General features: G+C 44.6%; 1 protein-coding gene across 4 annotated transcripts in view; it reads right to left on the reverse strand.

Moving 5' to 3' along the window:
- Window positions 1-16,738, reverse strand: part of SMC3 (structural maintenance of chromosomes 3) — a 463,962-nt gene that overhangs the window by 349,325 nt on the left and 97,899 nt on the right. For all 4 annotated transcript variants that reach the window (XM_075676310.1, XM_075676309.1, XM_075676311.1 and 1 more), the window contains exons 8-9: window positions 13,463-13,523; window positions 13,319-13,399 (exon numbers count right to left, since the gene is read on the reverse strand). In XM_075676310.1, coding sequence (XP_075532425.1) covers window positions 13,319-13,399; window positions 13,463-13,523 — 142 coding nt within the window. The remainder of the gene's footprint in view (window positions 1-13,318; window positions 13,400-13,462; window positions 13,524-16,738) is intronic.

Genomic DNA, 16,738 nt, shown 5'->3' on the forward strand with positions numbered 1-16,738 from the left:
TGCAAGCTGTTGTATTCCGCTGAAGCAGTAGTTTGCGGTCACTGTTTTCCAAATGCACGAAAAACGGCAGTGGTCTCAAGCACCCAGGCACTACATTCCACTGTACGTTGTCTCTCATGGCACAACCCGTCACAGGTTGACGCGAAGCAGCGAATACGATCAGATCGCTGATTACAATAGGCGGTGGTTCTTGGATGGAATCGCATTCACAGTTTAAACTGCAGCTAGTGCAATTAAAGCCTCTCCATCGACGCAAAAGTAAACAACGCTAAAAAACACAGCGTCACTTCCACTCGGAACAGGAAGCTACAGCTACACAAGTTCTGCTTGACGCCGGAAGCTAAGAGGGTGAGTGGGAAAGGAGCGTGGAGGAGGAGGGTAGGTTGGCGGTACTTGACCTGGTCGGCGCAAACATGTATGGAGGGGCTTTAGGCTCAGGGCACAGCGACTGAGCATATGGTGCACGTTTTGGGTGCCACCGATTGTAAAGGTTTGGGCAGTATGACATGGGCTTGCTGTTCTATTTTATTGTTATAAGAGGGATAAAGATAAACACAAACTTAATCTCATTCAGTTAACTCTGCATTTCAATAAAGAGTTACTACACCTCCCCCTAAGCTGTCCTTGGCTTCGTTATGCATTTCATCTGCTGAAGATTTTATCTGTTACAGCGTTTCTCAAGTTGAATGCGCACAGTCACCTCATTCTATATTATTTGTTAGTATCCTCGCACATGAATAATAAGGCGTAAGGACAAGCACATGCACTTAAATTTTGTGTTAGTCACAGCGTATGGTCTTCTCGACTGTTCCAAGCAAGGCACTGGCACACTATCTGTTTGGCAATCACGTTGTTAATAAAGAATTCGGTGGCTGTACCATATCGTATCCTTATGTAGTATAGTATCCGTATCCGTGTAACCCTTATACCGCAGCATGCGAAGGTTGTGGGTTCGGTTCCCACCTGCGGCAAGTTGTTTTTTCATCCACTTTAATTTTCATTAATTTATCGTTTCTTTATTTCATTTATTAAGCACAAGTAATTTCCCCTATGTTGTCCTTGGTGTCTGTTTGTTGGCTTCTTATGATATGACTAATAAAAATCGGGACCCTCGGTTAACCCCCTCTCTTCTCCTTATACCGCAGATAATTCAAACATGTTTTCAGGCATTTCAGATACACTAAATGGATTTAAACTGACTCTACCAACATTCCTCGCACTGATTTTCCAATGAGAACTCCCTTCCTGACAGCCCGTTCAGCGGCATGGCCTACATCCACCTCTTCAAGTGGAGTGTGGTTCTCGGTGCTTTCAATGTCCACCATCAGCAGACCAGTGGCTCCTTTTGCTGAAGACAAGACTGAGCACTTCAGAAACTTCGTCAGTAGCTTCCTGACCACAGTTTCCATGTCCCTTGCAAGAAAGAACACCATGGGCTGATCCATTTGGTACTCAGTGAGGAATGGCTTGAGGGTCATGGCCACACCCAGTTGCAAATTGAAGCTTTGCTAGCAGTAAGTCATCACTGGCAAACTCACACAGATTGTGAAATGATCCACACTTTGGGGGGCTTACTTCCTTCTTCCTTGCAGCTGCAATAAACTCTTTAATGTCACACCACAACAGCAAGGCTCTCTCTATCACAGGCACATTCTCCAACCACCGGTGGGCAACAAAGTTCAGGGGAAAAGTCCTCCCTTCTTGCAGGAGAACCATGGAAAAGCGCGCTCAGACTCGAGAGCAGACAGCCAAGTCCCCACTTACTTGCTGTAACACTTGCCCTGTAGGCGTTGTGCATGGTGTGGAGGCCACAAGTCCCAATGTTCAGACATTGAACTTGGTATGCATGATGCAGGTGCTCTTGGAAATTCTTGAGTAACTTCAGGTTAACATTGGGACCATCCATTGAAATCTGAAGAATTTTCTCAAGAGGGAAAGGCTCGAGTGCAGTCAGCAGCGTTCCTTGGATGTCCTCAGATGTCGAGTGCCCCATAAACACCAAGGTATAGTACCTCGTTGCCACGTCGTAAGACGAATTACAAAACCGGATGTGAACATCCAATTGTTTCCGCTGGAGATAGGCGTTCGTGGACTCGTCAAAGAGTACCACGTAGTAATCGCAATCTTTTATCTTCCGTTGCAGAGCAGATAAAAAGAAGGGCCTCAGACCATGGCACATCACATAGGCACACTTATTTCTCTCCGCAAGAAAATGCTTTGGCCACGCCACTGTCCGGGAACATATGCTGGAATAGCTGGCCTGCTTCCGACGACGACCGATAGGAGAAATGCGATGTGACAACCTTCAAAGTCCACAGAATCTCCGCGTTCGTCACCAGCTCGTGTGCTTTGCAAGCATCGTCTAGCTTTCCCGATTGCAAAGGAGATCGGATGGCTGACTGTTGCCCTGTACTTAGAACTAAGTACCTTCGCACCGAGCTGTTGGCTGCAATCTTCATGACGCCAGCATGCTTAGCACTCTTCATATGGCTCTTTAACGCTGACTCGCCCATGTTTGTTATATCAAAGGTCTTTCCGCAAGGCCTGCATCTTGCACGGTGCTTGCTCATCGTATCTGGTGCAATCCAGTCTTTGTAAGCCTCGTTGTGAAGCCACGCACTTTGAAATTTGCTTTTCCCAGGCATTTGCTTTGTATTCAGATGTTTCAGCCGCAACAAGTCGGGTGCAGAAGCGACGGCACAATGTAATGCCGTCAACCACCATAACAAAGCGCCAAGATCGGATTGGATTGAATCGGCTCAACTTGGCTTCAGAGCTCTGTGGCTCCAGTGTGGCTAACCGCCGCGCAACATTGGCTATATTAGCACAAACTGATTTTTTATGCCTGAAACGCATATATGAAACACAGTACTGAAAATACAAATATTTTAACTGCATTTTTTTTATTAACAGTCATTTGCATCTACTACGCTAGGAATTCAAGGATTTTCAAGGAGTAGCAAAAAGTCCAGAATTTTCAAGGGCCTTGAAAACGAAATATTCAAATTCAAGGGTTTTCAAGGTTTTTCAAGGACCTATGCGCACCCTGATATATGTTAACGACATTGTCAACATTTCTAATGACGCGAACTTCATCACTTTTCCGGACGACACCAGTCTCTTTTTCCAGTCTCATAATATCGGCGATCTCTCATTGTTGGCAGATGTGACATTAAAACAATTGGCTGAATGGAGCAAGGCCAATGCTCTCAGATTAAACACAACAAAAACATCTGAGTGAAGACATGCTGTTGCAGGTTGGCTCTGAAGTAATCGAACTTGTTCCTAATGTCAAAACTTTGGGTGTTATATTTAATCAAAAATCAATGTGGAATGAACATGTGGAACTTATTGCATCCCGTTTAGCCAATGCTTGCGGCATGCTTTGTAGACTCCGTGAGAAGATACCATCTAAAGTTAAGCTGATCCTTTATAATGCACTATTCTCATTTAATGTATTGCCACCTTGGGCGGGGTACCACGTCAAAGCAAAATATCAGTAAATTATTACTGCTACAAAAAAAGGCTGTTCGTCATATCACAAACGTGCCATTCGACGCACATACATCTGAACTATTTTCAAAGTTTAATATCATATATCTAACAAGTTTATATGAAGTTTACGTTGCCCTAAAATACCAGAGTATAACGATGAAGCATTCTTGGGGTTGTGCAACCTAACAGAACCAACAGATATATCCTATAACATTAAACAAAGACATGGCTGCTACCACTCTCCCATACAAATTGTGGATCAAATCGTTTAACCAATTGCGTCCCATCTTATTAAATAAACTACATGAAAACGGCGTCGAGATAACTTGCATTACTAGGAAAACAATACGAGACTTCCCAATTCAAACTGAGTAATTATTTTTAAACGTTCCTTTGGCTAGGGGAAGTCACTACTTACCTCCTTTAATTAGGTGGTTTTACATTTTGATAACATTTTCGCACAAAGTATGTAACCTGCAAGACATTTGTACACACATTTATTTGCTATCTGTATTTTCGTATATTAATAGAATGTTTTATGATAAATTTCTCAGCAATTGAAGATTATGTATATCTGTTATATACTGTATATTCATATATGTCATTTGTACTGACTAAACATACTGCTTTGCATCAGTGATTGTACATTTCGCTTTACACATTTTCACTTAGACATTTGTACATTGCACACATTAAAGTGTACAAACTTTATTTTATTATGTCCCCGTTGTCATGAATACCAGAAAGAACCTTGTCAAACTACAAAAAAGCAGTGTTTAGTTCTTGTCCCAGCATTCATTTTTTTTAAATGAATGAGAAATAAGAATTGATTGATTGATAAAGCTCATTGCAAATCGTGCCGAACGTTCTCAAACACGAATAAAAAGGAGATGCATACTGAAGCAAACATTTTCGAATATGAGCCATATCTATCAACTGATAGCAAACTCATTGGTACGAGGCCCGAACTTTGTCGCAAGTGAGATTCTCTCACAACAGCTGCTAAGACAACCTCAACTGTCCTGACATACTCTAGGCCCACGTACACCACCTTATTGCTGCGTTTCACTGTTTTAAAAAGAGTGTTTTGGTTTGAATGAGGGACACCTGCATCTCGGCGTCAGCCAACACTTTGGTTTTTTGAGCTCAAGCTTCTTCAAAAATGCGGCGGCACACTTCCTTTTCCGTTCATCCCTCAATGTGTCAGTCCTTTCTGTTCTCGTCCTCCTGCCGCGTGTTTCCTCCAAGGACCATTTGAAGCATCCTCTTGGACAGTTGTACGGTCAGCGTCCAATTTTTTGAATTCCCTTGGAGCTGTGAAAACACGTCCAAAAATTCGGCAGTTCTGAAAAATTAATGCCCGTCTTTTATTGCCCTTAAAGGGACACTAAAGGTTACCAGAAACTCAAGTTAAAGTGGTAGAGCAATGTTCTAGAACGTCTAAGGCGTCAATATAATCGCGAACAGAGCTTTAGTAACCGAGAAATTGAGGTAAATGCATGACACGATTTGAGACCCCCCAGCGACATTCCGGTACTAGCCCGATGACGAAAGGACTCCTCATAATTTTTGTTACTAATACTCAACTACTCGTATTAAAAATATCATTTCATTCGATTATAAGACGGAAAAAGATGCTACTTGTCTACGTCTATTCGATTCTAAGAAAAAATAACATTTTGACGTTACCCTTCAGTAATATGGGTGTTCGAAAGGTTTCGTTTTCGCTCGACCCTGCGCGCTCGACTCTGCGCCGCACACGCTTTGGAGTTTCAGTAGTTTCGTTATCGCGTCGTGCTGTGAGGGTTCTGCTGGCTCGCGAAACTTTCATTTGGAACAAGCAGCGAGAATGCCACGTCCATGTGATGTCGTGGGAAGCCCTCGTTGCTTTCCCGCTCCGAAGAGCCGGTGTCGAGGCCGCCGTCGTAGTACGCAACGACGCCGGCAGTGCGAGCCCTCAGCAGCAGGTCGCGCTCGTCGGTGCTCAAATCGCCGAAGTTGAGCCCACCATCGCGAGCCAATCTGTCGGTGTCAGGGTCCATTGCTACGAGCGTCGAAGTTTGCGTCATAGAATGAAGTACCAGCTTATGGGCGTCTTGCGCTGGAGTATGAGGTATAGTAGCGGCGCCTGGTGGCGGTGCGGGAAACGACATCTGGGTCGTGCCAGCTTGGGTCGTATTGAGCCCTGGCTGTGGTGAAGCACGTTTCTAGGCCGAGTTTTGCGTCGATTTGCACATTCTTATGCCCTGTTGCGAGTGCGAAAAGGCTCGTCGCTTCTCATAGACCACGCCGACCACGCTGCGAGCTCGCCGCAGCCTATAGTTTAACGAAAACGAACTCTCCGTGTGCCGTGGGACGTAATGTGGGACGTAATTCGTTTCTCCTTCCGCTAGCCACCATACTCCCGCTTTCGCTCTGCTGTCGGCTCTGTCTTGGCTCTGTTTCTGGCCGCGGGTTCGCGTTTTGCGCAGAAAAGCCGTAGCGCCGTCTGCGGACGCCGTTCTACTCACCGATGGCGCAACGTCACTATGAGACCATGATGTCAGTACTCCTCGATCGGAGGGCGGGCGATTTGAACTGCGCTAGAGGTACGCGGACGCTTCAGAACGCATTTTCTCTCAAAATAAGTCTCTCCTTGGCACGAAACAAGCGTTTCGAGGTTTCTGTGATGGTATTTCAACAGTCCACGTTGACTTAATAGTAACCTTTAGTGTCCCTTTAAGGGGGTGTGGTAGGGTTAACTACCCAAAAAATTGAATTTGCAATTTTAGCACAGGAAAATTGTCTGCATTATGAGGAACAAACCTGCGAAAGCATGACCTCGAGCGTTCGCTCAAAGCTGTTCAAATAAAGTGTGCGGCACGCCCTGGCGTTTAAAAATGGCGAGCGGAGTTCGGAGGCTGCTTTGTTTATTGTTGTTGTTCGCAGTTTTCTATGTTATGGCGTGGTTTTTCTTGCTTGTGTGTTTGTGGCAAGTAAATGATTTGTACTGAAAGATCATATATTTATTAAAAGAAAATATGACACCTACCCAATCACAGCAATTGCCATAAAGGAAACACATACGCGTTCCTCAAAAGAAAAGCCTCGCAGTTGAAGAAAAATTCGGCCTGGTCCAGGGCTCAAACCCGGGACCACCGCCTTTCCAGGGTAGCCGCCCTACCATGTGAGCTAACCAAGCGGCTAGCAGATGGCAGGGCGAAGTGGAATTTGTCAACAACTCGAAGCAAAGGCAAGAGTTTGACATAATAGTCCTTTGTAGAAAAAATCTCCAGGTGTTTAGCAAAGGCATTCCTCACTAAGCATACAATGTTTTGTCTAAAAAATTTTACAGGTATTGTAATTGTAAACTTTTATACCTATCCATTTTAGTACTGCGGTTAACAAACATTTAAAAAGTAACACAATTGCTGCGCTGACACTTCTGTCAAATATTGTTCCAAAGTGTGCTTTGTACTGAACTAAAGAAATGAAATTCACAATGCAATTTGCTTGTTCCTTTTTCAGCAAAAACAGTGTTTTCCAGAAATTGCCTATAAGTGTTCAGTTGTAAACCATCGAGCCCATAATTTATCAGGGACATAATTTCTCATATTATTTACCAGTCATTCCACTGCAAAATTCTTCCCAGAAATTACTCAAGCTTTTGTCTTTGGATTTGCTTTCAAGTAATTGAGCGAGGCACCAGCGAGCTTCATGGGGCTCACCATGGTGAGTGCAGCTTAAGCACGTCGTTGACAGAGGATAGCATAGCGGTTTCCACAGAATCTGTACTTTTTAGTCATGTTTGATGAGAAATGAAACATTCCTGTCTTGAGAGCTTTGCATGTGAAAATGACAACTCTCTTTGTACTAGAGATTCTAGTGAATTTGAACTACAATTAACAAAACTGCTGATGCACAAACAAGTGCACTTTTCAGTGAATATTCAAAATTCTGATCAGTTAAAATCAGTTAAAAGCCACAAATTTTAGGCGTGCAAATATCGAAATTTTCTAATACGAATTAAATGCAAATACTTAGCTTCAAATATTGAATAATACTATGCACATGCCTTTATTAAGAAGTTGGGTTAATTTATGATAGAACATGACAAATGAATTGTCAATGTTAAAAATGTAGACTAGTATGTCGTTATACAAAAAAACATTGTGTAGGATATCAAGGCATCATAGCAGCCACCGGAGAAGAATGCCCCTCCTCCCTCGCCTCACCCCCCCCGGGGGTCTCACGTGCCACAGGAGAGGGCACACATCCGGGCCACGTTCCTTGCTCACACATACGAGATTGAACCGCATTCGCCGGCTCACCTTCACATGCTTTCACTCATACAGAACCTCACGTCAACGGCGACGTCAGAAATCTGCCTGGAATGTCCATATAATTGCTATCGCAATAAAACGCAGTGCCGCGTTCACATTCTTATTTTGAAAGTCGTGAGAGAGGGAGAGAACTGACCTGAAACAGACGGCCGCAGATGGAAAGAGCAAAGCTATGCGGCGACGATTGTCACCAACGTGCTTCTGAGCACTAGCATTCTCCCCATCCACGATGGCACGGAGTTCGAATTATAGCTGGCGGTGCAGATTTCAGTGTGAATTAGCAAGATGCATGACATACTGCTTTCAATACATTGTTGGACGGATCGCGGCGGCTACCTCGAATTATCCAAAATTTCAAATTAATTAGTTGTGAATTAACGAGCTTTTGCTGCAGTTACCGCAACTGCGGTGCTCTGACTCACAAATTGAGTGTAGCACTGCATCAAAGGGATTCACGTTAGCGTAAACTATACGCTTTATTCCAACTACTGTATCATGCTTTTGATTCTAGCACCCACCAATCAAGAAAAAGTTAGTCCTTAGCAAAAGTCGTAACACTCAACATAGGTGGTGTTCTTAGACCGAAATACAGTTTGAGCTCTGCTACACAGTGTTCCTCACAAGCGACAAGCCACCCATTCAAAGCTTATGCATTTAAATTTTACAAGGCGTACTCATGCCACCATTAGCAAAACCATGTACAGTTAAACCTCAATATAACGAAATTCTCTATATAACAAAGTATTTAACTTTTCATAACATTTTGTCCATAGAACACCATGTACTTAGAACCTCAATATAACGAAGTGTGTTTGTATGCTATTTCAGTACAACGAATTTTTACTTCTGCCGGAAAGGAATGCCGAAACAATAAATGGAAACTTCTGCAGACACAGATGGTCAAATGGTCGGATTACAACTGGCTGCTTGCAAATGCACCTCTCAAATTGCGCGTGGCGACAGAAGTGACCCCAGAAGTGGAGCCGCATCATGCTCAGTATAAAGTCCAAATGCGATAAGATCCTATCGCTCCCCACGCACTTCGTGCTTTAGGTGTGAGTGAAAGTGTGTAAGGGTGAGACAACAGATAGTGGCTTCACACACAAGCGCCGTCTCCCCGCGCGAGCAAAGAGAAATCGCAGTCGAGCGCAAGCGAGGAGCGGGGCAGGGGGTAAGATGGCCGCGTATCGCGATGTCTGACACACGTCTCGGCCGTGGCTGTGCATGGCTGTAAGCACAGTTGAGCGCATAAACAGCCGCACACCCTGCTTTATTAGACGTAATCTGCCACGTGTGCAAAGAGTCAGCATGCTGAGATGGCGTGGCACTTTTTAAGCTGTCTTCCCGCGCATTTAGAATTGGTAGTTATGTAATCTCGAGTTCCGATGACCAGTTGTAGCAAGAGGCAAACGAAGCACTCGCTTCCCACTAGAGGCACTTTTTTTGATAGAGTCGTCCCAGTGCAGGCGACGCTATCAGCCGCGGGCGCGGAGTGCACGCGAAAGCTTGGCTGGCTTCACTTAATTTGTACCGCCGAAGTGAAGATATCGCTGACGTACGTGGCATGAAACCGTATCATTAGTCACCGACTCCTAAATTTATCCCAATGAATTATTTTCTCATTCAAATTTGCTTTTTTCGATTGCCAGATAATTCGTAAAGTTGCATGGCCCCTTTCAGTGCAAGAAACATAGATCAGCTACTGTTTATTTGCATAAAAGGGTAAATTTCAATACAATGAAATTTCGATATAACGAAGCAAATCGCCGATTTTACCTACTTTGTTATATCGAGGTTTAACTGCATAATTGAAATAAACAGAATGAATGATTTAAATGGAAATTGTCAAAATTGTCAGTTGCCAAGCGGAAAGTCATTCTGAATAACTAAGATGTTTCACAAAGCCGGGTGATTGAGCAAGGAGAGCTTGTTTGGTATACTGGCGCTGCTTGCAAGAATTATTGCGTCTACTGTTATATACATGTAGGCCTCTTTTACAGGATAAGTACAGCTTAAATAGAAGTTTCATTTCAAAAGTAGTAAAGTCCTATCCCCGACTCAGCAGCCATTGAACATACCGTACTTACTAGTATAATGATCACACTCGCGTAATGATCGCACACCTGAATTTTGTCGTCAAAATTCAAATTTTTTTCTTTCCCATGTGAACTTATCGCAGCGATATGTCGTGTGCCAAGTCTAGCTAATGATGACCGCACTTACCATCTGTCGAATGCTACGCGAACGACTCTTCAAGACATACCAAGCAGTCTGCATACATCAAACATTCTTAAGCAGATCCCCATTCTATTCCTTTCATCATTTTCCACACTTCCATGAAAAAAATAAGCTACAACCAAACTTGCCTTGGCTTTATTATTTATAATGGTTGTGGCCAACAACAACAACAAAAAAGGCGCCTTTCGATTCTTCTTGTCTACACTCGTGGGCACACAACAAACCACGAGCGGCAACTATAGTAGCCACATTTACACTATGTTAGAAGTGTACCCTATTCATACGCCGACGCTTGTAACACGGCTAAGATATTCGCCCACCCTTAGCAAAAACATGCCGTATTATACCCGTCACACGGCAAACCTGATGTCATTTACAACGAATGACATTCGTCGAAAATGACATTTACAAACGAATGAGTTTGCCAAACTCATTTGCATTCGTTTTGGAACCGAATGTGTATCCTCGACACCACGAGTGCACTGCTGTTTTGCAAACAGTACATGCTTCTTTTTTGTTTAACAAAAAATAACTATTACTCTATCAATTTTATTACCTAATTATTACTCTAACGACGTTGAAGTCCATCACGTGCATAACTACAGAAAGCTACTCTCAATCCAGTGACTAGACAGCCGTCTTTAGCTTTCGCTGCAGTAGTCATGTTGGTTCGCATCCGCCGCGTCCACTTCAATTGACGTAAAAGCATGCGCATGTTTCATGTGGCACACACCAAGAATGAGGATCATGAGCATTTGCCAAAACAGTGCCGTCTCATCTGCAATGAATATTTGCGACAGCGAAAAGCAATTGGAAATATTTGGCCACTCTTTGGACAACCACTTCTCTATGTGACCTGTGCTAGTTGCCTTGCTTTCGCCCGAAAGGGTCTTTCCGACGATACTGTAGCCACTCTTAAATCGCTGCTGCCAACCAGTGCCACCACTGAAGCTTTCTTCTCCCAAGGCCACAGCAAACCATTTGGCCTTCTCCATGAGCACTGGGCTGTCAACAGGTATGTTCTTGGCCCGTGTCTCCAAAAACCAGGTGTACAATGCCTTCTCGACCTTGTCAAAGGTTGGGACGTGCACATGACACACTCCAGGGCGACTGGACTGCACTGCCTTCAGCTCAACATCGGCTTTGTTCTTGAGGATCGTACTCAGGGTGTTGCAAGAAATTCCAAATGCCGCAGCGACCGACGACTCTTTCTCGCCAGCCTCCACCCGTTGAATGATGTCTGCCTTTGTTGAAAAATCCAAATTCTTGCGTTTTTTTGCGGCCATAGCTCCGGAACACGTGCCAAAAGCGGAAAGAAAAACGCACTGCACGACACGTGTCTCAAGCCTTCGCGTTGGCCTCGTGAATAAAAGGAACAAAGCGAATCGAAAGACGCACCGCTCCGCGTCTCCGCACTACCACAAGCCCAAGCTGCACTGACCTCATTCGTCTCGCTGTGCCAGTGGTGTCAGCCAACCAAAACACAGGAAACGGGCACCTGCGGTCAGTGTGGTTTCTCCCTCCCGCTTCCCTTTCACACCCAATCGCACTCCAAGTACTCCTCGTCACGTGCCTTTTACCCACAAGCCCCTTTCTCAGAGTGCGGGGCAGCACGCATGAGAACGCATGAACATCGCGAGAGCTTCGTGAGGAGAATCGCACTTGCAGGGGTGGTATGCGATGGGAGAAGCGCACTTGCAGAGGTGGGGTATGGTGGGAGAAGCGCACTTGCCGGGGCGCAGCTCAGCACGGAGTTCGGTACATCGATATGCCGGTGCACGGAAGTTTTATATACGCTAACAATAGCGCTATACTTTTGCATGGGATTCCCAAGGGGATTTTTCTACTGTTCAATATAGGCAATAATTCGATATATCCGGGATTAACCGTATATGGAAAACAGCGATGCAGTTTACGCATTGCTGTTTCCCAATCAGTACATGCGCTTCTGTTCAACACATAGCACCACAAGCAACAATGAAGAGCACTCACTGTGGGAGTGCCATGAACATAAAGAGCACACACAGTGCAACTGAGCACCATGAGCAGAGTAGCAAGGGCAGCGCAAGGGCCATGGGCAACAAATGAGAGAGTAAATACAATGCCGCTGCCACGAGTACGAGAAGATGCACAGCGCAAGCACCATGAGCAGCAGGAGAGAACCCACACGCAGTGCAAGCGCAACAAGCAGAGAGCACATGCAACACAACTGAGTGCCAAGTGAAAGGAGGAAACGCAGCACTCGCGCTGCGATCAACATTAGAGAAAGCCTGCACAGTGCAAGCATCACGAGCAACGAGAAAAAGAGGCAGCGTGTGCTACATGACTTAGCACATGCACTGGACAGAGACAACACACAGTGGCACAGCGACACAACCACAAAAAGAAGCTATTTAGCATTCTTGGTGCTTTCAAGTGGCACAATAGCGTCACCTAGCTGAGGTTGTGAGGCGTATAAAGGCACAATTTTTTTTTCCCTCCTGTTACATTCATGGTTTTATCTTTTTGGATTTTGCGTGACTGGAAAGTCGCCCCTCACATTACATTAGAGTGAATATGGTACTCGCACTACACAAGCACTCGTCTGCTTTTTGGAACAAGAATGGTTTGAGGAACGTGACAAGCCTGGTTGTGAGCCACACCAGCGTCAAGCCACCACCACAGCAAGCTCAAATGTGTGCAAGTTACTTCAGTGAATAAAAGCTAGAATATGGACTGCGAAAAAAGGCAAGCTGATCAATAAGCAATGAGTTTCTTTTGTCTTTTATGCAAGTGGCAGTAGACAGCCTTTTTGGCGAGGCCCACAACTTTGAGCCTCCTCCTTGCCCAATGTAACAGATGGTCAATTGTGTTCTTGCACATGTTAGCTTCTGTTCCCCAAGTCAAATTTCACCGACTAAGAGAAAATGTACTTCAAACCATCAGTTTTTGAAGAACCATGCTACCATGCGAATCAATATTCATTCCTCCAACAAAACTGTGAAGCAGTTTGGGATCGTCTGCTATGCACAGTCAACAGCTACCATAGGAAGTCAAGCCAAACCTGCTCATTTCAATGGAGCAGTCTCGATATAGACTCCAAGTCCACTCTTGAATTGCTAGCGCTATGCCACACAGCTGAAAATTTTGCTCTGCAAATGATCCCACTTGCAATTCAGGATGCCTTTTTCCAGAGCACAGACAGCACTATCAGAAGGCATTGTGACAAAAACTACTGCGCGAAAACACGAAGTTAATCATGCAAGTACTTGAAAAAATCAAACCTTTATTTTTTCGGCTGCATTCTGCAGGTTCTCACGCAATTTCTCAGCCACTGAACTGCTGGATTCTCGCCGTGTTTCCAGCTGCAAAGAACCAAATGAACTCCTAAAAATAAACAACAAGGCTGACCTCATTTCCAGACTCACTTCTTCCAGCTTCTTTTTGGTATCCTTCAGTTCATGGTCATAAATGGTGTACTCCAGAGACCTGCACAAAACCAACAAGTGGGTGAGGGAATGTTTGCCTCTTCACAGCCCATATTAGAAACAGGCTAAGATCCCTTATCAACTGTAAGAAACTAACAGGAACTAAGATTTTCTTTTTTTATGAACAGGTTCCCATGTACCCTTGTTGCCTAAAGCCACGTGCCAACACACACCATGCATATGCACGGCAGCATGTCGGAGCATGAGCAGCATCTGTATAGGTCAGGCGGAGCAAGTGCATAAAGCCACATGAACCAATCAGAGGATGCGGTGCTTTGCCGGCAAGCTACCACAAGGGGCTTGCCCCTATACCGGCTTGACAAGACTGCACTAATGGATACCAAGCGCAACTTCTGGTATGTATATTTAGATATGCAAAGGACACTTTGTCACTTGGCAGATCATACAATATCTATAATCATGGGAAGCCACACTGCTAACAAGAGGAGTGCATGCACAAGGTAGCCACATGCATCTGAAGGCCTTTTCTTCAATGTCTACATGAAAAGAGACTAGGCCAACAATGTGCAACAAAAGACTGCAACATAAAGCATGCCTAAAACAGTGCCATTTGACACAAGACAGCATCTATGAAAATGTGAACCACTTGACAACACACCATTTTTGCCAACAATCACCACAACATGCTTTCTCTCCCCTTACTTTAACCACAATGTTTGACCGACAGCTCAAGTTTTTTTAGGTCAAACATCACTGTCACACATTTCAAATTCATGTCGCATGTGTACCATTTGTTTTGGTGCTGTGTTGGCACATTTATTGAACACCAAGTGGTGCAGCCAAGATACAATTATTTGCTTCACCATTGCATCCGAGGTTAATCATGCCCCTGCTATACCTGCATGCTTTTAGAAGCCATGCTCTCATTGTCACAGGTCACTTTTGTTTACAGTGACCACTTTGAAGAGATCCCCTAAATGGTTTTTGTCGGGCACCTAGACACACCATTCTCAAGGAATGCTTTCTCGCAACATTTTCGGGTCAGCGCACTGTGTTTTTGAATGTGGTGCTTGGCTACAAAACTATGTTATCCCAACTCTGTTTAAGGTAATGTGTCATCATATTGACCATGGGTGTCAGACTCCCTTCTAACACCAGGCTGCATATATTCCACACAAGTGGGGTGAGGTGGGTGGGGGGGAGAGAAGATTTTGCAAATATGACCGCAAGAACAGCACTTTCCAGAAACACAACGCAAAGACCTGCAAGAAAAACATTTTTTTAAAAACTCTGAAAGCACTCCATTTACACTGTTCGACATTCTGCAGCCTTCACAGATGCTGGCTTGATGCCTGACAACGCTTCACTGCAACCAAGGCTGCAATGTCCACCGCTAAATCCAGTGCTGACGCTATCCTTGAGACGGGCCACAGGTCTGCGTCGGTTGGGAATGTGGGAATACAGTAAAACCTCAATTCGGAAAATCGAACAATTCGGAGTCGCCCTCTGGTCCAGGCAGGCATATACTTTATTTAATAGCATCAAACTCTCATTAATTCGAACGTATTTAGCTGCACACCGCTTAATTCGGACAAACCTTGGAGCGCGGAGCACTGCAAATGCGAAACATAAAATGACAAAAGCGGCGCTAGGATCCAACCGAAACAAAACAGCGGAAAACTACAGGAACACCAGAACGCTTCAGTCTTTATTTGTCTTAATAGCCCATATGCTTGCATTTGCCTATGCACAAGACACTGTGTTGGGTGCGTGCATTTAGAAATGCATAGTCGCCATCCATGAGCACGTCAATAGTGACCACGGTTCTGTCCACAGCAGTTGTGCCTAACAGTAGCTTCGTTTTGACTGGGTGTGTGCGATAGCCGCGTGCCTTTCAGTCCCACGTAACCACCCATGACCGCGGCGATAGCCATCACAGTCTTGTCCGCAATGGTTGCGCTTAACCAGTTTCATTTCAACTGAGAAGGCATTGGCCGCGCGCCTTAAAAACTGCGTAGTCAGCATTCATGACTGCAGCTTTGACAGCAACCATGCTTTCGTCTGCAGCAGAAGCAGCAAGAAGTAGTCTCGTTTTGGCTAAATGAGCGTTGGCTGCATGTCTCCAGAACCGCGTGGTCGCCATCCATCCATGATTGCATCGATAGCGACCACACTTTCATTTGCAACATTCGCGGTAAGCAATAGTTTCGTTTTAACTCAGTGCAATGCGTAGGCAATGCCGCAGCCTGCACGCTGGCATGAAATCCGCCGGCTACATTGCAATAGATGGTTGATCTGTTGCCAACCAGCTCACTGGTGAAAAATCTGGAGATGCGCATAGTAGCAAAAGGCATGTCTTGGATGAACACGCAGGTTTTGCGCCTCGGCCGCAATGCAAAAGAAACCCTTTCATCGCTGCAACCACTAATCAGTCACTAGATGACAAGAATTGCAGCTTTCGCACTGTTTTTGTGAGAACAGAAACAGAATTTTACAATTCATTCGGTAGATAAAATTGTGTTATTGTAGTAAGCAATATATTTATTGTTCTCTTGGTACCCTCGATAATTCAAGGTTCGGTTAATCTTGCCATTTCTTCCAGTCCTGTGAAATCTGACTTAATGTTTTACTGTAGTAGAGTTTGAGTTCGAAACGAATAGTGATTAGGGACTAATATTCTCTATTCGAATAGTGAACAGTTGTTGTTCAAAGGAGTGGCTGCTTATATGCATAGGTACTAGTGCATATTAAAATTAATGATATGTTCTGTGGAAGAATGTTCAAATTTAGTGCAGCAGAACTTGTTAAATAAATGGCAAAGGTACAAAGAGGTTAATGAATATCAAAACATGTAGCAACTGCCTTCGTGCATGTAGAAAGTTGATGAGAACACATAAGTAAAACAAGGTACAAATTAAAAATGCAGACTACTGCATTGGCTACAAGAATCGAAAACCAAAGGTAGCGCCGTACCAATGCCTATATTCTGGTTAGACGTCTCGGTGACACTTATACCCCTGTCACACAAGCAGATATAGCCGTGATTAAGCTTAACCATGGTTCACACGGTAACTGTGGTTAACGCGAACACGGTTCGCCATTGCTACGTGGACTTAAAGCCCCTCCATACACGTTTCTGCCGACCAGGTTAAGTACCGCCAACCTGCCCTCCTCCTCCACGTTCCTCTCCCACTCACACCCTTAGCTTCCGGCGTTAAGCGGAACTTACGTAGCTGCAGCTTCCTGTTCCGAGTG

This window comes from Dermacentor variabilis, unplaced genomic scaffold (genome assembly GCF_050947875.1).
Source record: "Dermacentor variabilis isolate Ectoservices unplaced genomic scaffold, ASM5094787v1 scaffold_12, whole genome shotgun sequence".
Taxonomy (NCBI): domain Eukaryota; kingdom Metazoa; phylum Arthropoda; class Arachnida; order Ixodida; family Ixodidae; genus Dermacentor; species Dermacentor variabilis.